This window comes from Talpa occidentalis, unplaced genomic scaffold (assembly GCF_014898055.3).
Source record: "Talpa occidentalis isolate TD23 unplaced genomic scaffold, MPIMG_talOcc4v2.1 talOcc4.12, whole genome shotgun sequence".
Classification (NCBI taxonomy): Eukaryota; Metazoa; Chordata; class Mammalia; order Eulipotyphla; family Talpidae; genus Talpa; species Talpa occidentalis.
The window spans coordinates 102,552,578-102,574,529 of record NW_023601212.1 but is presented as its reverse complement, the minus strand read 5'-3'; the positions used below and the strand labels follow the sequence as shown (position 1 = coordinate 102,574,529).

Below are 21,952 nucleotides of genomic sequence, written 5' to 3'. Positions count from 1 at the left end.
CCCTCCCAGCCCCCCAGAGCCCGTGTCCAGCCCCTTCGGTGTACTGGAGATGAGAGCCGTGTCCCCTGGGCCGCTGGAACCTGCAGACGCGGGGGCGCTGGGCTGGCCACCCTTTACACCACCAAGCAACGTAGGGGCTGGGCTCGGCCTCTGGCCCGATGCTAGGCCATGCTGGGGGCCTGGCTGGCTTGTCGGTTCCCCCAAGGCCTGGGCCACCCGCGAGCTGCACCCAGAGTCCCCACAGAAAGGCAGACAGCTCAGGGTCTGCCTGCTGGAGCCAAGCTCTCCCACTAGGTCCTCCGCGTCCCCTCGCTCCCTGCCCCGCTCTCAGGCCCTGCTCTGTGCAGTCTTCAGATCTGAGGTTCACAGGGCCCTCCTCCCCAGCCTTCCCCTCCAGCCAGGGGTGCTCCGGGCCACTCAGGAAGAGGAGGGGGGCTGGGGTGCAGGGCTGCCTGGGAAGCAGTCTGCTGGTCAGAGGGGACATCAGCAGTACGGGGGCCCTGTGGCCTGGGACGCACGACTCCCCGGCTCTGAGCCTGTTTCCTCTCCTCGATGGGGTCGCTGCCCCACCCAGTGTGGAGACCCCCGCATGTGTGGGGTAAATGCCCGCACAGCTGGGCTATGGCCCAGCAGGTCCACTCCTCGGGCGGACCCAGAGAAGGAAGATGTGTCCTCGGGAGAAAGCCGGACAGCCATCGGCAGGCTAATCCCGACGGCCACGCAGTGACTACACGGACGCCCGCCGTGGGAGCAAGGAGTGCCACCGGCCTGTCCGCCGCAGGAGTCCTCGCCTCGAGGAGCGAGGGGCACCGACACTCACATGGCCACCGAGCCCAAGGAGACCTGCCCGGCGGCGGCGGAAGCCCGAGGCGAGGCCACAGGCCCGCTGCACCTGGGAGCCACCAGGAAGAGGCAGGTGGGGCGGAGAGCGGATGGGCTGCTCTGGGAAGGGGCTGAGTGCCGGGGGCTCTCTGGGGAGGGATCCCAGCTCCGGAGCTGGACAGCAGCCGGAGGCCGTGCCATGAGGGCGCTAAATGCCCTCAACTGTGCACCATGAAATGACTCATTCCAGGGGATGAAGTCCACCTCAGTGAACACAAAAGCGCCAGCACTGACGGGCACACCCCTGGGGTGCAGGGCTGGGGGTGCTGGGGAGCAGGAGCCAGGCAGGCAGAGGCAGAGAGCAGGCCTCAGGGCAAGGGCTGGACGGGGCGGGCCCTGGCTGCCCTCCACTCTGGCCCCCCACCGAGGAACAGAGGAACTGCAGGGTAGCCGGCCGGGCCCTGGAGTCTGGAGGGTGAGGGGAGGGCCGCAGGGCAGCGGGCAGGCGGCCGCAGGAGGGTGGACGTGGGCCAGCAGGTAGTTGGGAGGCCGAGCGGGAGCAGGAGACGGGAGGTGTGTGCCTAGGACCAGCCTGGCCGAAACACACCGTGGGCACCGCAGAGCAGGAGAACCCTTGGGTGTGGTCCACAACAGTCCTGGCCACTGAGAGAGGAGGTGTCTGGGGTCTTCAAGGCACAGGCTCCAGCCGGAAGCGGATCTAAGCTGGGGTCACAGAGGAGACCAAGCCCGGGGGCAGGCGCAGAGACCAGAACTCCAGGCCACTGGCCTCTGGGGGAAGGCGGGACTGGGCCAGGAGCAGCCAGTGCCGGGCTTTGGAGAGCAGTGGTCAGCCCTGCTGGGGGCTGCAGGAGAGGCGGGGGCTGGCAGAGCCGGCAGCCTGTGCCCTGGTGCCATTTTACTGGAACGCTGGGGGCAAAAGGCAGAATCATTGGTGGGTCGTGGGCATGGGCCATGAGGAGGTGGCGCTGGGGGGCGGGAAGGAGTTTTAGGGTTGCTTTATGGTGTTTAGAGGCTGAGGGGAAGGGGAGGGAGGTGGGGCAGGTAACGGAAGGAAGGTTCCCAGGACCCAGGGCCCGCGGGGACATGGCCCTGGGCCTGGCCAGGGGAAGGAAGGGGTGTGGCCGCGCTCACGGGTGGGGCCGCGGGAGCGGGCTGCGAGGTCTTTTTCTGTGAAAGAGGGTGAGACCCTGGGGGTGGAGTGTGGGTCAGCTGGAGGGGAAAGGGGGCATGGGGACCCCAATTTTGCAGGGGTCACTGGGCCGAGTGGGGCGAGCGAGGGGCAGCGCCGGGCCGCGGGAGCCCGGTGCCTCGCAGGCCGGTGGGCAGAGCGCGGCCCCTGCAGGCCGCGGCTGTGCGTCCGGGCGGAACCGGGCCACCTGCCCTGTGACCTCCCGGGCAGTCCTGCCCCGGCCGGGGGTGGGGCCCGAGGGCGGGGGGGGCGGGTCAGAGGGTGCGGAGAGGCCGGCGCCGCCCGGCCTCCCCGAGGTCCCCGCTGCCTCTCCCGGCCCCGGCCCCCGCCCCAGAACTTGGTCTCTCCCCAGCCGCCCCCGCGCGGCCGATGGTGTCGCCCTGAGGGTGCATCGATAGCTCTACGCTCGGCGTCGGCCCCGATCGACTCGGCCCCGCTCGGCTCGCCGTCCTGGACCGCGGCGGAGCGCGGAGCCGCATGTAAGGTACGGAGGCCGGGGCGAGGGCCGGGAAGCGGCCGCCGGCGGCCGGGAGAGCGCGCCCGCGGGCAGCCGGCCCAGGAGAACGGAGCCAGGGCGGGCGGCGGGGGGCCAGCCCGGGGCGGCGGGGGGCCAGCCCGGGGCGCCCCCTCCCTCGGGGCCCGCCGCCGCCCGCTGCGCATGCGCGGCCCGCCCGCCACCCTGCGCACGCGCGGCCGGTCCCTGCGGCAGAGCGGCGCCCGGGGAGCGACCGCCCCCTGCCGGCCGCGCGGGGTGGCGCCGGCGGTCGGACGCCCCGGCCGGTGCCACGCCTGAGCCGACCCTCCCCAGCCTCAGTTTCCCCTTCTCTAGGGCGGGAGCGAGAACACCTGTGGAGCCTGTTTGGAGGGGACTCCCGGAGCCCTGCACGTCTCTCCTCCCCATGCTGTGACCTCTGACTCCCGCCTCTCGGAGCCCGTGTAGGCCGAGCCCTCAGGCGGCCACACCATGAACACGTCCCCGGGCACCGTGGGCAGCGACCCGGTCATCTTGGCCACGGCCGGCTATGACCACACGGTGCGGTTCTGGCAGGCCCACAGCGGGATCTGCACGCGCACGGTGCAGCACCAGGACTCTGTATCCTCTGGCCCCGGCCGTGGGAGGCTGGTGCCGCCCGGTGCGGTGGGTGGGCGGTGGGGGGACGGCCTGGGGGGGCCGGGCCCCTTCCCGTCATCCTCCTTAGCAGACCCAGCAGGTGAACGCGCTGGAGATCACTCCGGACCGCAGCATGATCGCGGCTGCAGGTACCCTCCCCTCCCGCTGCCCCAGGGGCCTGGGGGGCCAGCCTGGGCTCCCCCTTCAGCTCCACCCCGCTGGCCGGGCTCCCCCCCCTTCAGCTCCGCCCCTGCCTCTAGGCTACCAGCACATCCGCATGTACGACCTCAACTCCAACAACCCTAACCCCATCATCAGCTACGACGGGGTCAACAAGAACATAGCGTCCGTGGGCTTCCACGAGGACGGCCGCTGGATGTACACGGGCGGGGAGGACTGCACCGCCCGGATCTGGGACCTCAGGTGAGGCGGCTGGTGGGCTGGGCCGGGAAGTCTGCCAGACCGCCCAGGGCTAGGTGCCCCCGGCAGAGGCCAAGGCAGGGTTCCCCGTCCGGTGATTTTCCCAGGGTCAGCGGAGGGTGCTAGGAGAGGGCAGGGAGGGGGCCTTGGCCTGACCGCAGGGAGCTCTGGAGAGTGAATTGCATCAGACCCCGCCCGGAGGCCGGGGGTGCTCCTACCCTTTCTGAGTCAGTCCATGCTCTGGGCACCCCTGGGAGGGCCTCACCTGGGAGACAGCGCCCATCAGCAGAGGGACAGACTGGCCAGGGCGCCCGGGGCACCAATGGTGGCCTCACAGCGTGTGCCGCCATCCCCCAAGGTCGCGGAACCTGCAGTGCCAGCGCATCTTCCAGGTGAACGCGCCCATTAACTGCGTTTGCCTGCACCCGAACCAGGTGAGGGGCTCGCTGGGGGCAGTCCACGCGTGGACTTGGAGGGGCAGGGTCGGCCCCCTCTCACCCTCCCTATGCCCCAGGCGGAGCTCATTGTGGGTGACCAGAGTGGCGCCATCCACATCTGGGATTTGAAAACTGACCACAACGAGCAGCTGATCCCTGAGCCAGAGGTCTCCATCACCTCTGCCCACATCGACCCCGACGCCAGCTACATGGCAGCCGTCAACAGCACCGTGAGCCCCTCAGCTGCACACCCGCCCTCAGCCCTACCTCCCTCCAGGCCCGCTTCCCCCCCAGGCTCCTACTCCAGCCCGGACGCCGGAACCCGGTGTCCCTCCTGACGACCACGCTGCCCGCCCACCTGGGCCACCGCCGGCCACCACCCCCTCCAGCCTCTCCTCTGTCTGCTGCCGGTTTCCTGCCTGCAGCTCGCGGTCCGCGGCCGCCCCACCGGCAGCCGCGGCCTTCCTGCCATCTCCGTTCTCACTGACTCCCCCGGCCCCCGTCCTCCCTGTGTGAAGCTGGGAAGCCTCTGGCTCCTGACCGTGCCCCGGGGCACCCCGTTCACTCTCCTGTCCAGCCGCACCTGCTCCCCAACCTCTGTTAAAGCTCAGCTCTCGTCCCCAGACTTTCCCTCTGCGCCTGTGCCTGTGCGGCGCCTCCGTCCCCGCGCCCTTCACGTCCCGGGGGACAGGCCCCCTCTGGGAAGGAGGCGCGTCCTCCCCTCGTCCTGCTGCCTGTGGCCCGTGGTTGGGGCCAGGCCGCTCCGCTGCTTCCTGAGGCTGGACCCGGTGCCCCGCGGCCCGGCGCCCACGCCCTGCACACGCTGCGGAGGAGGCAGGCCCCGCACCCCGCCTCCCCCTGGTGCCCCCTTCCTCCGCTGTCCAAGCGGACCCCCTGGGCCCCCGTGACCTCCCTCCCACCCCCAGGGCAACTGCTATGTCTGGAACCTGACCGGGGGCATCGGGGACGAGGTGACCCAGCTCATCCCCAAGACTAAGATCCCAGCGCACACCCGCTACGCCCTGCAGTGCCGCTTCAGCCCCGACTCCACGTGCGTGTGGGCCGGGCGGGCTGCCGGGGGCGGGGCCGGGGCCGGGCACAGGGTGGGGCAGCGGCTGCTGACCCCCACCACGGCCTCCCAGGCTCCTTGCCACCTGCTCGGCTGACCAGACGTGCAAGATCTGGCGGACGTCCAACTTCTCCCTGATGACGGAGCTGAGCATCAAGAGCAGCAACCCCGGGGAGTCCTCGCGGGGCTGGATGTGGGGCTGTGCCTTCTCAGGGGACTCCCAGTACATCGTCACAGGTGAGCCCCGCTGCCCTCCCCGCACCCTGCTGCCCCCTCCGGCCGCCCGGGAACCCGCCCCCGGGGTCTGGCCTGAGCTGCTGTCCCTGCTTCCTCCCTGCAGCTTCTTCTGACAACCTGGCCCGGCTCTGGTGCGTGGAGACCGGGGAGATCAAGCGGGAGTACGGCGGCCACCAGAAGGCCGTTGTCTGCTTGGCCTTCAACGACAGCGTGCTGGGCTAGCCTGCACCCCTTGACTGGCCCGGCAAGCAGTGTGGGGGCATGGGGCCGGCCTGGCAGGAGGCAGCAGCTGGCTGGACCCGCCCTGTTGCCCAGGTCAGAGAACCCCCATGGTGCTCCAGCCTGGCTGTCTGGACCCGACGGGGCCCATTCCCCTCCAGGGCCCCTCAGTCCCCCTTTGTTTGTCTGGGCGTAACGGGGCTCAGGAGCCTGCCCATGCCAGCCTGCACGCTCCTCAGATATTCTGCAGACCTCCGGCATTGGGAGGACCCGGCTGGTGCCCATCCCCAGCTCCTTCCCCATCCCGCTGTCGACTCGTGTCCGGAGACCATGGAGGACACAGGGGCGGGTGGAGAAGTTTATTCGCCCTGCGGTGTGGCTGGCAGCCGGTGGGCAGGCAGGTGGGCGGCGGCTCAGTCCGGGAGGTAATAAAAGCAGACCGACACGCAGACGCTGCTCGGGAAGCAGATGTCAATGCACAGGTAGATCAGCCGCTGCCTCTGGGGCCCTGGGGAAGGGGTCTCCGTGAGCCCCGCGTCCCAGACTCCTGTGGCCAGGCCTCGCCATACCACCTGCCCGGACTCACCGACTGCTCGACGGGCCCAGTAAATGGGGGTCTTCACGCAAAGGTGCCGCACTGAAGCCCCCACCTGGGCAGGGTCTACCTCGTGGCTCCCGAGCACGGCCAGCAGCTCCTGGGCGTAGTGGGGGGCCGGGCTGGGGCTGGGGGACTCCTGGGCCTGCAGGGGAGTCGCCAGTGGGCCCGCGCCGGACACTGGGCCTGCTCCGGGCTGGGTAGAACCCGCGCATCCCGGACCTGCTGGCTCGCTGCCGGCCCATCCCCACCCCAGCCCCTTCAGCACCCGCGCCGGGAAGATCCAACTTTCTGTTTCCTGAAACCAGAGCCCCAGCCCTGTGCCCCGCGCGGCCGCACACAAGAAGACCCTTTGTCTGGCCGGGCCGGGCGCTGGCCGCGCGGGGCTGCTCACCCTCGAGGTGTTCACCAGCAGCCGCAGGGCCTGGCGGTCCCGGGGCTCCATGGGGCGGAGGAAGCAGGCCCGGTGCTCTGGCGGGCGGTAGCAGACATGGCCCTGGGGGGAAGGGGGTGCTGGTGAGGTGGGGCCGCCGGGCACCCTGGGGCCGTGACCCCCAGCCCACTCACGCTCTGCCCGTCCAACAGCACGGCCCAGCTGCGGTTGCTCTGGGCTGGGGTCACTCTGAGGGTCGCCGTGTCCCGGGCCGCGTCCACCTGGGCCGTCTGGTTGGACCGGGGCCCCCTGGGGCTCGGGAGGGTCAGGCGGAACAACGCAGGGAGCGGCTGAAGGAGAAGCCAGTGCTCAGCCGGGCGGGCCAGCCTCCCTCCTGCTTCCCACTGCCCCTGCCCAGCGGGGGCCTCACCTTGGGAGGACTGTGAGCAAAGCCCAGCAGGCCTCCAGCCGCTGTGCCTGCGGCGACCAGCAGCAACAGCAGCAGACCCCAGGCTCTCCAGTCCCCTGGGCAGGGCTTGGTCTTCACCTGCAGGCGAGCAGGCCGGGCTGAGGCGGCGTGCGGGTGGGTGCCACGATCCCGTCCCAGCCCTGAGTGCCCTGGCCCCTGCCCAGCAGAGCTCCCTGGTGCAGAAGGCACTCACCCCGGCGGGCCCAGGCCCGGCGCCCTCCGTACCGCAGCTGCCCTGCTCCATGCCGCAGCCCTGGGCACAATGCGCTGATTGTGAGGCCCCTCCCCGCCTGCAGCCAGGCCTCCCCCTGGGCCCAGATACCGGATATCAGGTCAGAACCTGGACAGCGCCCTCCCGCCCCTGCCCTCCTGACAGCCTGTGCGGATGAGCAGCAGGCCAGAGTGAGCGGGGAGCCCAGAGTGTGCCGGAGGGCGGCGCTGCCCAGGCAGGATGGCTGGGCGGTGTGGTTGGGGCAGGCTGGTCTCCACTCTGGGGTACTCTAGTGGCCCGGCTGGGCACCGGGCCTGCCACGCAGCAAACCCCCAATAAAAGCATTTTGGAACGACTGCCCTGACTCCCTCCTTCCCCACACAGCCCGGCCCCTCCCCTAGGCAGGCAGATGGGAAGCAGCCTGCTTGGACCCCTCACCCCCAAGCCAGGGCGGTGCCATGGAGCTGACTGGGCCATGCCGGGCTCAGGCCCCCGGCTGCCACCCGCACCTGCCTGGTTTTCTGAGGTGGTGCCAGCGGGCCGCTCTCAGGACCTGCATGCTCTCTACCAGCTGCGCCCAGTGGCCCAGCCTTGTTGCCCCTCATTCTCCCCAGCCTGCCCCCTGCAGTGGGCGGAGCTGGCCACGGCCCAGCGCCGGATGGACAGATCCTGTGAAGCCGCACAGGGAAGGCCGGGAGTCAGTGTGGGTTCAAAAGTTTAATACGCATTTGCATTCACACAGTGCACGGGGGTGGGGTGGGGACACTGGCTCCCCGGCCACCTCCCAGCTCCTGGGTGGGTGACGCCTGCTCCGTGCCCAGACGCTCCTTGAGCCGACCTCACAAAGCCACCGACTCACAGGCACCCCGTGGCCGAGTCCGATCCCCAGGTACCCTGGGCCTGGGAGCAGCTGGAGGCCCGGGACACCCTTTATTGCAGGCAACTTAGCAGGAGCAACAGAGCGCCATGGTGCAGGGCCAGAAGCCGCCGGGAAGGAGCGTCCTGGAAGGAGCTGGCCGAAAGGAGCTGCTTCCCAGGCCCGCAAGTGCAGGCAGCAGAGAGTGTTCAGCGGGCCTGTTCCCACACGGTTGCAAACATCGGGGCTGGCAGAAAAGGCCAGGGCCCCCTGCCAAAATCCCCTGGCACGCAAGATCCCCTGCCAGTCCTCCTGCCGGCCAGTAATAAGGGCCTCCAGGGCCAAGGTCGGTGGCCTCGTGGACCACCGGATCTAACCCCCCAACCCAGGCCAGGGTTGGGGAGAGCGGAAGAGGTTGGAGGTTTTGAAGAAGAACTTCCTGTTCTCCGGGACACCCCTCCCCCCCCCCAGAGGGCACCCTGGGCAACAGGCATTCCTCAGGCCAGAGCAAGCCAGCCTTGGCTGTGCTGCTGGCAGGGGCGGGAGACTCCTCCCCGGGGATTTTCCCCAACACGACACAGCACAGCTATTAATCAACACACGTAAGACTCAGTTCCACCACTTGACAACTTTGTTCAGAGTCTAAAAAGAAACTTTTAGGTAACAGCACTGCCCTGAGCTCCCTGCGCAGCCCAGAGGTCCACGAGGCACCCCAGCCCTCCAGGCCGGCGGACTTCAGCCTGAGACAGCAGAGGCTCAGCCGAGTGTGCAGAGCTGCGCGTGGAGCGGGAGCCGCAGCCCGGGGCACCCGCAACGTGACAGACAATGGTGACACACGGTGGCTTCTGAGGAAGCTCAGGGTGGTAGCGAGGGCGGCACCGCACACCCACGCACAGGAACACACGGCAGGGCAGCAGCCCCGCTCCATGCCCCCCGGCAGCTAAGGAGCTGGGGCAGGCTCCCCTGCCAGACGCCCCTCTGAGTACAGTGCGTAACAGTCCAAGCCACCAGCTGCCCCTCACCTTGCCCCGCAAGGAGGTTTGATCCCTGAATCTTTCCATAAAAGAAGTGACGCCCCAGACCCACCTGACACCCACCAGCAGGCGCCGAGGTTACCTGAATCCCGGACGGGTGCTGAGCCCGCCCTGCTGGCCGTGGAAGGCGCCAGGCCCCCCGCAATGCCCACCAAGCTTGAAAGTGCATCTCAAAATATAAGCGTCTGGATACAAAGCCCCCCCGCCCCCCGCCCTCCCCGGGGAACTTTTACTTACAAGGCCAACGCCTAGTGGCTCCGCTGCGGGGCGCCCAGCCGGCCCGGCCTACGCCCCACCTATTAATTTGGGTAACGATTTTCAATGTTTTTTATTCTGGAGATTAAAGACACTAAATCTTTAATCTTGGAGGGCGGGCAACAGGTCGGCTATGCTGTCAACATAGAAGTCGGGGACCATTTTCTTCCTAGACTCGGAGTCACTCTCCTGGTTACTCTGCACGTCCCCCAGCGTGGAGACCCCGGTGAGGGTGAGGATGGTCTTCAGGCCGCAGGTGACCCCCAGCAGGATGTCGGTGTCCAGGCGGTCCCCCACCATGACGGTGCGCTGGGGGTCGATGCCGTACTCCTGGGACACGCAGTCGAAGATGAAGCGGCTGGGCTTCCCGATGATGTCGGCGCGGCGCTGCGCGGCCATCTCCACGGCGTGCACCAGGCAGCCGGTCCCTGCGGGGCGGAGAGGGGCGCGGCGCGGGTCAGAGCGCGGGAGGGGCCCCCCGCCCGCCCGCGGCGCCCCGGCCCCGGCCCCGGCCCGGGGCGGGCACGGACCTGCGATGAAGCAGCCGTTCTCGAGCGGGAGCCGGTTGTCCATGTTGGTGCCCACGAGCAGGCAGCCGGGCTGCTGCAGGTAGCGCAGGGCCTTGGTGAGCTTCATGTAGCTGAAGTGCGGGTCGAAGCCCACCACCACGGCGCGCACGCCGGGCTCGAGCGGCGCGGCCAGCCAGGCGGCGGGGCCGTCGCCCTGCAGCGGCTCGGGGCCCACGCCCACGGCGGCGACGCCCACGGCCTCCAGCTCGGCGGCCAGCGCGGGGCTGCCCAGCACGTAGGCCTTGGGCGCGGGCGCGCCGGCCAGGCGCTGGCGCAGGTAGAGCGCGGCGCAGTAGGCCGTGCCGAAGACCTCGAGGCCGGCGCCGGGCCCCGCCGGGCCGCCGAAGCCCAGGCGCCGCAGCTTCTCGGCGTAGGCCGCGCGGGTCTGGCTGCTGTTGTTGGTGACGAAGCCCAGGCGCTTGCCGCGGGCGCGCAGCGCCGTCAGGGCCTCGGGCGCGCCGGGCACGGCCGTCTCGCCGCGCCACAGCACGCCGTCGCAGTCGAACAGCAGCGTGTCCACGTCGGCCAGCAGCGCCCGGGCCCGCTCGGCGCTCAGCCGCACGCAGCGGCCGCCCCGCCCGCCGGCCTCCGCCGCCATGGCCGCCCGCCGCCACCGGCCGCCGCCGCCACCGGCCGCTCCTCGTAGCCGCCCGCCGCGGCGCCCGCCCCGCCCCCGGCGCGCGCATTGGCCCGGGCCCTCGCGCGCGCCGCCCATTGGCCGCGGCGGCGGCGCCCGCGCACCAACCGCCGCGGGCGGGCGCGGGGAGGCGGCCGCCCATTGGCCGGCGCGCCCGGGCGCCGCGCCGATTGGCTGGCGGGGAGCCAACCGGCAGGGGCGGCGGAGGGCCTCTGCGGAAACGCGGCGGGGCGCCGGCGGGCGCCGCTGCGCGGTCGGCCTCGGGGCGGGGGCCGCGGCCGGAGCCCGGGCGCGCCGGGCCGCGGGGGCCGCGGGGGCCGCGGGGGGCCCGGCCCGGCCCGCCGGCGCCCGCCCGCCGCCCTCGGGGCCGTGGGACGGGGCGGCGCGGGGACCCGCCCGGTCGCTGCCCCGCCGACCTCCGCCGAGGCGCCGCCCCCGGGGCGCGCGAGCCCAGGGCAGCTTGCGGGGCCGCCGCCCGCCTGCGCGCCGGGCGACCCGCCGGTCGGGGCAGCGCTCCCGCCCCCGGGAAGCCCGGGCAGCAGCGGGCGGCCCGGCCGAGGCCCGTCCTGCCGTCTCTGCTGCTCATTCCTCGCGGGCCGCGGCGCGGGGCGCTGAGTCCACCCGTGGGCGCGGAGCTGCCCCTCCTGAGGGCCGTTCCCGCCCCGGTCGCGGTGGCCAGGAGGCAGAACATTGGTGGCCCGGGCCGCCCGAGGCCCCACCTGGGCCAGACTGTCCAGACCCAACACCCGCTCGTCTCCTGGGCCCCAGGTCTCCATCACATGTGGTCCGGACTCCCCTCCCCCCAGGTCAGGCGGGCGGCCTCGGATCCCTTGAGCACCGTTTGTTCACTCACACACTGCCCATCCCTGTCCTTGTTGGCCGGGGACCCACTGCAGGACAGAGGTCAAGGCCCCCAAGCACAGGTCCAGCAAAGCCTTCCTGCCCCAAGTGCCCCCACCCAGGAGGGGCTGTGCCTTCCCACTCCCGCTTGCTGGCGGGACTGACCTGAGCAGCTGCACCTGAAGATCACCGTCCAGCGGGAGGCCAGCAGCACGGTGTGCGCCTGGCCGAGGGGGACATGCCCACTTGCCGTGGTTTCCTAGGCCTGGGTAAGCGCCAGCTCCGGGCACGGCTCTTGGCCTGACTCACCCGAGGGGCAGGTGTGGGAGAGGCTTGAGGCCACGTCCTGAGGGGGCTGCGCAGGCAGGGTGCTTTCGCTGGGAGGGCTGGTCTTGGTGCCAATAGGGTGTGATGCCTGCGTCTGGAGGGGAGAGGAGCGTGACCTGCACGACCATCACCTGTTCCTGACGCACAGAGGTGCTCCAGGTGTCCTGCCAGTGGACGGGGCCAGGGTTGCCCAGAAGCGGCACGGGGCATGGGGCGAGCTGGTGACAGGGGCCCACAGCAATTAACCTGAACCTGCTGCAAGGATTTGTTTGAAAGTGCAAGTTGAGTGTCTTCAGAGGTCAGCGCTTCTGTGAGCTAAGCCACAGGGGGCTCCCAGAATGTCTCTGGCCAGGAGGCCCTTCTACCCCTGGGGATAAGTAGGCAGGAGTCCTGGCCTGCCCCCCACAACTGTTCCCCCAGCCTCCTGGGCACAGGGGACAGTGCTGGCTCTGCACCCGCTGTGGTCAGCCCCCCTGCTGTTACCCACCCCTGGGCACCAGGTCTTTGACATCCTTCCCCCTTGCGGGGGCTTCCCCACCTGTGTGGTATGTGGTGCCCATTTCTCCGCAGCACAGCCTCGAGTGGAATGTCCCAGAGTACTGAGCTGCCACCCCCTCCTCGCCTGGTGCCCTCCTGGGCCTCCCTGCCCAAAAGCTGGCCAGATCCCTTGCTCCACAGCCCCGCCTGCCGCTCCCCCCTTTTGTCCCTCCTGGGGCGCCCTCCTGGCTCCTCCTCTGCTGTGGCCCTGTGGGCCTTTCTCACACAGTGGTCAGAGGCTTCCTGGGCGCCGCCTGTTGCTCCCGGGACCTCTGCAGCCAGCAGGAGAGCCCTGCCGCAGCTTGATGCCCACTCCTGCTAAGCTCGCCCGCCCAGCTGGACAGCCTCGGCCCTTGCCCTCCTGGGGCAGAGCCCATGCAGTCTGTCCAGGCCGTCCTGCCCGGGGCCGCGGTCTCTGGCATCCTGCAGGCTGGGCTGGCAGGGCGCTTGCCTTCGGTGTCTGCCCACCGTCCTGGACCGAGCTGCGGCAGCCTGGGTCTCCTCACCTTCAAAATAGGGGTGACCGCTATCTGGAGTGAGTTCTGTGAAGCGCTCAGCCTCGAGGAGCGCCCACGCAGCCCGCCTTCTAGGAGCGGGCCGCGGCCCCGGCGGTAGCGGCCCGGCCGGCCGCGGAGGGGTGCGGTGCGCTGGGATGGCCGGTGGGGCGTCCCGGCTCGCGGCCTCCCCGCAGCCCCCTGGCCGGAGCAGGCGGGGCCCTCATGGCGGGCTGCGGGCAGGCGGACCCCCAGCTGCCGGCCAGCTTTCCTCTGCTCCCCGCAGTGACTCCCCCAGACCCGCGGGCCCCCTCCTGGCCGGGTGCCCCGCGGGGCTCGCCGCGCGCCGCTTCCTTTTCCCTCCCGCGACGCTGTCTGCGGGCAGCGGTCACAGCCGGGCGGCCTTGCAGGAGTTTTCCTCCGCGACAGCAGTGGACACGGCGGGCACGCGCGCTGACCAGGACGGGCGGGCGTTGGGGGGCGGCGGCGGGCCGCGCGCCCCGGACCGTCCCGGTCACCCGAGGGACAGCCCGCCGGCCCGGAGCCCGCCACCCGGGCGAGCAGCGGCCCCGCGAAGCCGCCCGGCCCCGGGGAGGTGAGGCCCGAGCGTGCAGGGGGCCGCCCCCGTGGCTGGTGGGAGCTGGGGTGCCGGCGGGGTTCGCCGGCAGGGCCGCTCGTCGGCCGCGCGCCTCGGCGCCCCCGGGCCCAGCCCCGCGGCCCCGGGAACGCAGCGCCCCCGCACGCCCGTCCGCCCGTCCGCCCGTCCGCCCGTCCGCCCGCGCGCCCGCGTGGCCACGCCCCTCCCTGTCTCCTGGCGAGCCGGGCCGCCCGCGCCCCGCCCCGCCGCCTGTCCGTCAGGCCCCGCCCCGCCGCCTGTCCGTCAGGCCGCCGGCCCCGCCCCCGGAGGCCTCGGCTCCCTGGAGCTCCGGCCGGCCTCGGCGCGGCTCGTTGTTATGACGACATGGTCGTAAATCCGCCATCTTCCTGCGGCGCGTTGCGACATGGAGGGCGCGATGGCAGTGCGGGTGACGGCCGCGCATACGGCAGAAGCCCGGGCCGCAGCCGGGCGGGAAGCTGGCGAGGGCGGGGTCGCGGCGGCGGCGGCCTCGGCCCCCGGCGGCTTCCTCGGTCTCCCCGCCACCTTCAGCGAGGAAGGTAACGGGGCCGAACGGGCCGGGGTGCGGGCGGCTCAGCCCGGGCCGGCGGAGGCCCTCGCTGCGGGCGCCACAGACCCTCCCGCGCCGGACTCCTCGCGGCCGCCGGGCCTGGCCTCTGCGGCGGCGCCCCCGGCCCGGCCCGGGGCTGTCAGCGCCGCCGCCCCCCGCCCGCGCTGTCAGCCGCCGGCCCCTCCCGCCCCTCCCCCGCCCCTCCCCGCGCCTGACAGGCCCCCGGGCCCCGCCGGGGTGTGGCCGGGGGCCCCGGGGGCGGGGCCTCGGGGCTCGGCCGGCCCGGGCGCCGGGGCGGGCGGCGGGGAGCGGCCCTGGCCTCGGACCTCGGGAGCCCCCCCCCCCCCCCCCCCGCCCTGCGCCGCCCTTTCATCCTCAGACCAGTCTGGGCGCTGCTGCGGCCGTCGTGGTCGTGGTCACTGCTGTTCCTCTTCCTGCCAGTGGCGGGGGAGAAGGAGGCTCAAAGATGTGCCGGCCGGGGCATCCAGCTAGTAAACAGCAAGGGCCGGCCGGTGCCACTAACTTCTGACTCCGGCCACCTCCTGGGTTGGGGGGATGCAAAATAGAACCCGCATGTAAACTGCTGGGGCCAGGCTGGTGGCGGCCTCCCCGCAGGGGCCCTGAGAGCCTCTGGAGAGGACGCTCGGCCTTTCCTCCCAGGCCCTGGGGCTGTCGACTGGCCCTGGGCAGGCTGGCCACGCCGGCGGTGGGCTTTGTTCCCATGGGATTTGTTCCGTTTGCTCCCTGTTCAGTTTGTTCTGCTCCTTCTGAGTCCAGCCTGGGGAGGGTCAGAACCACCGGGGCCAGTGCCAGCCCAAGGTGGGTCTCCAGAGGTTGCTGGGCCCTGCTGGGCCTGCCCGTGCCCATGCCAGTGAAATGGAGCGGACGTGTTCCCTTTGGGGGCGGGGGTCCTTCCCGCAGCAACACCTGGGCCCCATCAGGCTTGGCGAGGCAGATGGGAGGGCTCAGAGGGTGGCGAGGACCGTAGCAGCTGGCCTGTGACCGAGCCTCCGGCCACGTGACCTTCCGGGGCGGCCATGGCTGTGGTCGGCCTGTGCTCGTGGCTTCAGTAGACCTCGGCTGGGCTCCCAAAGGCCCAAGCCTGGGCTGGGCCGAGCCGTGGAACAGCGTGTGAGGCGGGGGTGGCATCTCCCCGCGCCTTGGGGCACACGGGGGGCGTCAGGAATAGACCCACAGGCTCGGGCTCCCACCCTGCGCCCACCCATGGGTGAATTTCCAGTCACTTTTCCAAAGTGGGAACAGTCATCTCCATTTCCCCGGAGTCCCAATAGGACTGGGTGATGCCCGCAGGCACTGCCTGGCACACCGCAGGGGCTCCAGGAGCAGGAAGCTGACGTGAGGCCGGGCCTCTGGGAAGTTCCACCTGCGCACTATCCCTCGAGTGGGGCGGGGCTGCCTGTCTGAGGCCAGTGAGAAGAGGCCACAGGCCAGGCCGCTGTGCTCTGCATGTGCTCTGCCCATCCGCCCAGTCCCAGAGATGGTCCCCGAGACCCTGGGCACGCGCCAGCCCCTTCGTCTTAAACCCAGGCCCTCCACTCCCCTAACTGGCTTGGGTGAATCCCTCCACTGCCCAGCCCCTCCCTGGACCTCTCTCCCTCATCGTAAGTGTATGATTGGGGTCACCCCACGCTCCCAGAGGATGGGGCAGCCCCCTGGGCCCCGAGCGTGTTCTGAGGCCCTGGGAGAGGGCTGGTGAAGGTCCCTCTGGATGCCATCCTCGGCTGGGTTTGGCCTGGGCTGGCAGGGGAGGCCCCAGGCCTGGTTGGCAGGTGCCCTGTGCCATGCCCCCTGAGCCCAGACCCTTTACAGATGAAGACGACGTGCACAGATGTGGCCGCTGCCAGGCGGAGTTCACCGCCCTGGAGGGCTTTGTCCAGCACAAGCTGCAGAGGACTTGCCAGCGGGCCCCTCCGGAGATCCTGCCTGCCCCGCCTGGTGCCGCCACACTGCTGGGCCAGCAGGTGAGCCCCCGCCCCGCCCCGCACATGCCCCTCGCATGGCAGGTGGAGGGAGGTGCCCGGTCCTGGGGGAGGTGGGCTGGGCTCTGCTGTCGGGGTGCAGGGGCCAGCTGGGGGCGTCGGGTGGCCCAGCCTGCACCCCTTCCCTCGGAGTCTGTGGCCCGTCTTGCCTTGGGGGTGTCGGGTCCAACTCGTGCAGTCCCAGGGGTCTCACTGGTGAGGCGCTGGCTCTGGGGGCCAGCCCCCGTCGTAAAATGGCCATCTTTGCTGGCCCATGTGAGCTCAGGCAGGGCACACACAGCCTCAGACCCTCCACCTCTGGGCAGCTTTCCTGCCAGTCTCGTGGCCCAGGAGTAGGCAAGGAGACTGGAAAAGCCAGAGGCCATCTTCCTCCGACCCGCTGTCCCCAGCCGGGCCTTCTCCTGCGGGAAGGCCCAGGCCGTGCTGATCCCCGGCTGGGACACTGAGCTGCCCACCAGGGCCTGCTTCTAAGTTACTTCCTTCTGGACCCGGGGCGGCTCTCTGTGCTTCCAGTCTGGCCCAGGCGGCTGGGGTCTTATAGTGAAGGGCCAGACCCCGGCCTGGGTTGGAGGGGATTGTCTGGGGAGGCGGAGCCCCAGCCCAGCCGGCCCCCATGGACATCAACCGCAGCCTGAGCTCGGAGCCCAGCAACCCAGGAGCCCACAGATGAGTCCTCTGGCCCCTGTCCCCTGTCGGTAGGTGGTGCCGGCGGCGGCAGGCCGGGAGGAGCCCATCACCGTGGCCCACATCGTGGTGGAGGCGCCCGACATCGTGGGTAAGCCTCGAGCCCCGGCTGTCCACATGGGGCCCAGACCAGGCGCTGTGGACAGGGTACACGGCCGGAGGCTGGGGCCTCTGCACACCCCGCGTGGCTGGCCGGGGATGAGGCTGCTTGTGCACCTCCCGCAGGGCACTGACCTGCCAGCACCGAGGGAGCAGGCGCCTGCAGCCCTGGGGCACCCTGGCAGCACAGGCACCCCCTCCTGCCACCGTCCCCACCTCTGCCTGGTCTTCCAGGACCTTCCCCGCTTCTGCCTCCGCGCTTTCCTGCTCCTGCCCGCTGCAGCTGTGGCTCGGGTGCGGTGGGGCGTGGCCAGGGCACACCCGCTGCTCCAGCTGGCCCTGACCTGCTGCCTGACCTTGCTCCTCACGTCCCAGCGTGCCCACCCCCACCCGCTCCCCGACGCGCGTTTACGAGCGGCAGCCCAGCCGCCTCTTTGATGGCTGCTTCTAAGTCAAAGTGCAGGCTGATGCCCGGCGGCGGTGGGGGCTCACACCGATTCATCCTGGACAGGCCAGCGGTGGGCAGGGGGCTATTCAGAGGGAGCTGGGCATGCCCACGTCGGAAGGGGGAGGCCGGGTCCGACGCCATGGGCAGTGGGGAGGGAGTGGTTCCCGGGCGGGGGCCCGCTGGGCAGGCGCTGTGGCAGGTGCGCGAGTGGGCGACTGGACAGGAAGCAGGTTTGGGCAACAGGTCGACCTTGACCTTTGGAAGCCCTTGGGGCCCGCTGGGGCAGAAAGGGGGTGGAGGAGCCCGAGAGATGGCTCAGGAGGGGCAGACACCTGCCCTTGTCCCCAGGCCGCCTCCCCACGGCATTCCTGAGCGCAGCAGGCGGGGCCCTGGCGGGGCGTCGGTTTCTGGGTGGGTGGCTTCACACAGGAAAACAAGCTCCTGAGTCAGGCGGCAACCCTGGGCTCTGGGTCCCCCGGGTCCTTCCCACCACCTGCCTCCAACCACTCAGGCCTTGCTTGGCACCTCTTTTGGGGCCCCCAGGAACCCCCTGCTGCTTCTCCACCCTTGGGAACGTCCCCCTGTGCCAGCATCCTGGGTGTCCCTTGGCGTCAGCTGCTCTGGAGTCCAGGGCCAGAGTCCGGGGCTGGGGTCGGGCTGGGCCGGCGCCACCGTCGAGGGGCTGGACACCCACCCGGGCCCTCCCGCCGCTTTCCTGGAAACAAACTTGAGTTTCTCCCCGGGACTCCCGTGGCCGCGCCCCCCCCCGCCCCGTCCCCTGGGTGCGCTGTGTTGCCTTTGAGCTCAGTCCAAGCCCCGCAGGGGCCCCGCCCTTTCAGAGGAGCGGCTCCGGGCGCGGGGAGGACGGTGGAGCGAGGCCGCAGGGCCGGGCCGGGTCGCCCGCGGCGCGCTGGTCGCCCGCGGCGCGCTGGCTCACGGCGTTTTCTTCCGGCCCGGCGGACGGTGTCTAGGAAGAGGCTTCGCCGCCGTTTCCCACGCCGCGCGCCGAGACCCCCAGGCGTGCTCCCGGCGTGGCCGAGCCCGCTGCCAGCTCCCGCTCGGAAGGCGCGGCGGCCCGGCTTCTCCGCGGCTGCCGGCCCGGCCAGGGACCCCTGGGGCAGGCGTCCGCGTTCCCGGGGGCCAGGCGGGGGGCAGCGCCAGGCGGCGGGGGCTCTGTGCTCGCGCGGGGTCCCCACTGCACATCCCGGGCCGGGAGCTCCGGGCCCGGAAGACTCAGGCGCCCATCTCCGCAGGTGGCGGCCACATCAAAGAGGTCATCGTGGGCGCCGAGGCGGAGCCGGGGGACGAGGAGATGGCAGAGGCCCCGGGTAGCCCCCGCCGTCGGGGGCCGGGGCCGGCGGGGCCGGGCGAGCAGGCCCAGGTCAAGCTGCTGGTGAACAAGGACGGCCGCTACGTGTGCGCGCTGTGCCGCAAGACCTTCAAGACGGTGAGCCGGGGCGGGCGGGGGTGGGGGGGTGCCTCGCCCGCCTCCCCAGGCGCTGAGCCGGCCGCCCCTCCCCACAGGGCAGCATCCTCAAGGCCCACATGATCACCCACAGCAGCCGCAAGGACCACGAGTGCAAGCTGTGCGGGGCCTGCTTCCGCACCAAGGGCTCGCTCATCCGCCACCACCGGCGGCACACGGGTGAGCCCGCGCCGCCTCCCCCGCGCCCCGGCCCGCGCCGCCAAGGCTGACCCCCTTCTCTCCGCAGACGAGCGCCCCTATAAGTGTGCCAAGTGCGGGAAGAGCTTCCGGGAGTCGGGCGCGCTGACCCGGCACCTCAAGTCTCTCACCCCGTGCACAGAAAAAATACGGTTCGGCATGAGCAAGGACGTGGTGGTGGTGGGCAAAGAGGACACACCTGCAGGTCAGGGGGGTGGGGTGCCCGTGCCCCCCCCCCCCCGCCTGGCCGGCCCTCAGGCACCCTCACTCTGGACTCCCTTAAAGGGTCTGGCGCCTCCACGGTGGGGACCATCGCATCGCCGTCCGTGACAGGCGAGCCCATGGACACGTCGCCGGTGATCCACCTGGTGACCGACGCCAAGGGCACGGTCATCCATGAAGTCCATGTCCAGATGCAGGAGCTCCCCCTGGGCGTGAAAGGCCTGGCCCCGGAGGTGGGGTGGGGGGCGGGCTCACCTCTTCAGCTCTGGCCAGGGCAGCAGCTCTGGCGGGAGCAGGGGTGCCGGCTCCCAGCGCTGCCTGGCTGCAGGGCCACGGGAGGCGGGGTGGGAGCACCAGTTTACTCTGGGCAGGCCCGAGGGGAGGAGCAGAGGCCAGGGCAGCTGGCCCCGTGCCCCGAGGGGCCTCTGAGTGAGGGCGCCGTGTCCCCCTGGCCTGGGTGGGGCTGCCCTGTGCCGGGGTCCTGGCCGCACAGCCAGCCCCCCCTCCGCCTCCCCACAGCCCCCGGGCCCCGAGGAGCCCCCCGGCGCCAGCGAGGGCGGCCGGGAGAACCTTCTGCGCCAGGCCATGCGGAACTCCGGGCTCGTGCCTGACAGGGGCGCTGGGGAGGACGCCGCCCGGCCCGCCTCTCGGCCCCCGGAACTGCCGCTGCTGGACGTGGAGCAGGTGGGGGCAGTCGCGGGGATGGGCAGGCTCCCTCGGGAGGCCCGGGTCCAAGGCCACCCCTCTGGCCTGGCCACCGGCCTGCTGGCTGCACCCTCCGAGTGGCGCGCCCCCTGCCGGCCTTCCTGGCCCAGGTGGGGGCTCCAGGATGGGCCCGCGGCTGTCCTAGGGGCGCCCTGGCCGGCCGCGTGGGTGCTGAAGGCGCCTGTGGACCCCGCAGGTGGCCCACGAGGTCTCGGCGGCACCCAGGACCCATCCGTGCCCACAGTGCAGCGAGACCTTCCCCACGACAGCCACCCTGGAGGCCCACAAGAGGGGCCACGCAGGTGGGTGGCCGCGCGGGAGCCTGGCGGGAGCCTGGCGGGGGCGCGCAGCCGGGCCGGGCCTGACGCGGGCGCCGCAGGGCCGCGGCTGTTCACGTGCCTGCAGTGCGGCAAGGCCTTCCCCAAGGCCTACCTGCTCAAGAAGCACCAGGAGGCGCACGTGCACGAGCGCCGCTTCCGCTGCGGGGACTGCGGGAAGCTCTACAAGACCATCGCGCACGTGCGCGGCCACCGGCGCGTCCACTCCGACGAGCGGCCCTACCCCTGCCCCGAGTGCGGCAAGCGCTACAAGACCAAGGTGGGCCCGCGCCCCGCTGGTGCCCCCCCGCGGGCTCCCCGCGCCCGGCCCGGCCGGCCGCCCCCGCCCTCCGCGCGAGGTGGGCGGGCGCGGGCGGGGCCGGGCCGGCGCTGAGGGCGGGTCTCCGCAGAACGCGCAGCAGGTGCACTTCCGGACGCACCTGGAGGAGAAGCCGCACGTGTGCCCGTTCTGCAGCCGCGGCTTCCGGGAGAAGGGCTCGCTGGTGCGGCACGTGCGGCACCACACGGGCGAGAAGCCCTTCAAGTGCTACCGCTGCGGCCGCGGCTTCGCCGAGCACGGCACGCTCAACCGGCACCTGCGCACCAAAGGTCGGCGGCGCGCGCGCGCGGGCGGGCGGGCGGGCGGGCGGGGCGGGGGCGCCACCGCCCTACGACCCGCGCCTCCGCCCCCAGGGGGCTGCCTGCTGGAGGTGGAGGAGCTGCTGGTGGACGACAGCCCCGCGGCCGCCGTGCTGGCGGAGGACCCGCACACCGTGCTGGTGGAGTTCTCGTCCGTGGTGGCCGACACGCAGGAGTACATCATCGAGGTGGGCGCGGGCCCGGGGCGCGGGGGGCCGGGGCCGGGCGCCGCGGCTGACCTCTGCCCTGGCGCAGGCCGCGGGGGACGACGCGGAGAGCAGCGAGGCGGCCGAGGTCCTCGGGGGCGCGCAGGCGGAGGTGGACAGCCACCTCATGAAGGTGGTGCGGCAGATCGTGCACCAGGCCAGCGCGGGCCACCAGATCATCGTGCAGAACGTCACCATGGACCAGGAGGCCGGCCTGGGCCCCGAGGCCGCCGCCGCCGACACCATCACCATCGCCACCCCGGAGAGCCTCACGGAGCAGGTGGCCATGACCCTGGCCTCGGCCATCAGCGAGGGCACGGTGCTCACGGCCCGCGCCGGCGCCAGCGGTGCCGAGCAGGCCACTGTCACCATGGTCTCCTCCGAGGACATCGAGATCCTGGAGCACGCGGGCGAGCTGGTCATCGCCTCTCCGGAGGGCCAGCTGGAGGTCCAGACGGTCATCGTCTAGCGGGGCTGGGGGCGGGGCGGGGGCCTTGGGCACCCTGCCTGCGCCCCCGGGGGCTGGCGCGGAGGTGCGCCACGCAGGACCGGGCGCGCCGAGGAGGCGGGGCTTGTACATACCCAGAGATTTTGTTGCTTTACAATAAAATGTGAAAACCCACAGCTTACACCGCGCGGGGCAGCCCTGGGGGCCGGCAGTTCCCACCGCGGCGCGGCGGCCCGGGGCCCCTCAGACGCTGCCCGTCACCCCGCCCAGGGCTGGCGGCTCCTTGGCGGTGCGTGGGCGTGCTGGCATGTGACCCGGCGGGCTCCTGCGCCCCGCCCAGCCCAAGCGTGACCCCAGCGGGCCCTGCCGTGTGGGTGGGAGGGGTGCTGCTTCCCGGCCAACGCCCCTGGGGCCGCCCTGGGCTGGAGACGGGTGTTGGGGGACCCAGGGGTCCTGACTTTGTGGACTGGGGAGGAGGCTGCTCTCCGGGGTGTGCGGCCTTAGTTCCCCGGGGCACGCGGCTGGGCAGGGAGATGCAGGGTGACCTCGTTCCTAGGGGCGGGACGGGCATCCCCCTGGGCCACAGGCGTGGCTGCCCTCAGTCTCGAGGCAGCTCTGGGGGGCCTGGCCGGG

The 21,952-nt window shown here is 71.7% G+C and overlaps 4 protein-coding genes across 8 annotated transcripts; 2 read left to right on the top strand and 2 right to left on the bottom strand.

The window, feature by feature from the left end:
• The first annotated feature begins 2,431 nt into the window (after positions 1–2,431).
• On the top strand, positions 2,432–6,605 carry MLST8 (MTOR associated protein, LST8 homolog). Its single transcript, XM_037507776.2, has 9 exons — positions 2,432–2,516; positions 2,862–3,125; positions 3,241–3,292; positions 3,404–3,566; positions 3,922–3,997; positions 4,078–4,230; positions 4,927–5,051; positions 5,143–5,306; positions 5,410–6,605. Exons 2-9 carry the CDS (start codon positions 2,997–2,999, stop codon positions 5,526–5,528), a joined length of 981 nt encoding a protein of 326 aa, XP_037363673.1. The 5' UTR covers positions 2,432–2,516; positions 2,862–2,996; the 3' UTR covers positions 5,529–6,605.
• BRICD5 (BRICHOS domain containing 5) lies at positions 5,845–9,246 on the bottom strand. The gene is made up of 6 exons (XM_054693882.1): positions 7,683–9,246; positions 6,924–7,040; positions 6,688–6,843; positions 6,515–6,616; positions 6,112–6,265; positions 5,845–6,033 (listed from the first exon to the last, which is right to left on the bottom strand). The coding sequence occupies exons 1-6, from the start codon at positions 7,776–7,778 to the stop codon at positions 5,939–5,941; spliced, it is 720 nt and encodes a 239-aa protein (XP_054549857.1). The 5' UTR covers positions 7,779–9,246; the 3' UTR covers positions 5,845–5,938.
• A 39-nt stretch (positions 9,247–9,285) lies between these two features.
• PGP (phosphoglycolate phosphatase) lies at positions 9,286–10,487 on the bottom strand. The gene is made up of 2 exons (XM_037507775.2): positions 9,849–10,487; positions 9,286–9,746 (listed from the first exon to the last, which is right to left on the bottom strand). Exons 1-2 carry the CDS (start codon positions 10,483–10,485, stop codon positions 9,421–9,423), a joined length of 963 nt encoding a protein of 320 aa, XP_037363672.1. The 5' UTR covers positions 10,486–10,487; the 3' UTR covers positions 9,286–9,420.
• Positions 10,488–11,148: 661 nt separating this feature from the next.
• On the top strand, positions 11,149–21,488 carry E4F1 (E4F transcription factor 1). 5 transcript variants are annotated; one of them, XM_054693878.1, is made up of 13 exons: positions 11,149–11,633; positions 15,719–15,870; positions 16,588–16,663; positions 18,373–18,566; positions 18,644–18,764; positions 18,832–18,987; positions 19,068–19,237; positions 19,524–19,688; positions 19,906–20,011; positions 20,089–20,306; positions 20,437–20,635; positions 20,720–20,853; positions 20,921–21,488. In XM_054693878.1, exons 1-13 carry the CDS (start codon positions 11,603–11,605, stop codon positions 21,338–21,340), a joined length of 2,142 nt encoding a protein of 713 aa, XP_054549853.1. In that variant the 5' UTR covers positions 11,149–11,602; the 3' UTR covers positions 21,341–21,488. The 5 variants fall into 5 exon arrangements, with proteins under 5 accessions (XP_054549853.1, XP_054549855.1, XP_037363671.1 ...); XM_037507774.1 differs by lacking the exon at positions 11,149–11,633 and adding an exon at positions 13,642–13,877; XM_054693877.1 differs by lacking the exon at positions 11,149–11,633 and adding an exon at positions 14,249–15,510.
• Positions 21,489–21,952: the final 464 nt, after the last annotated feature.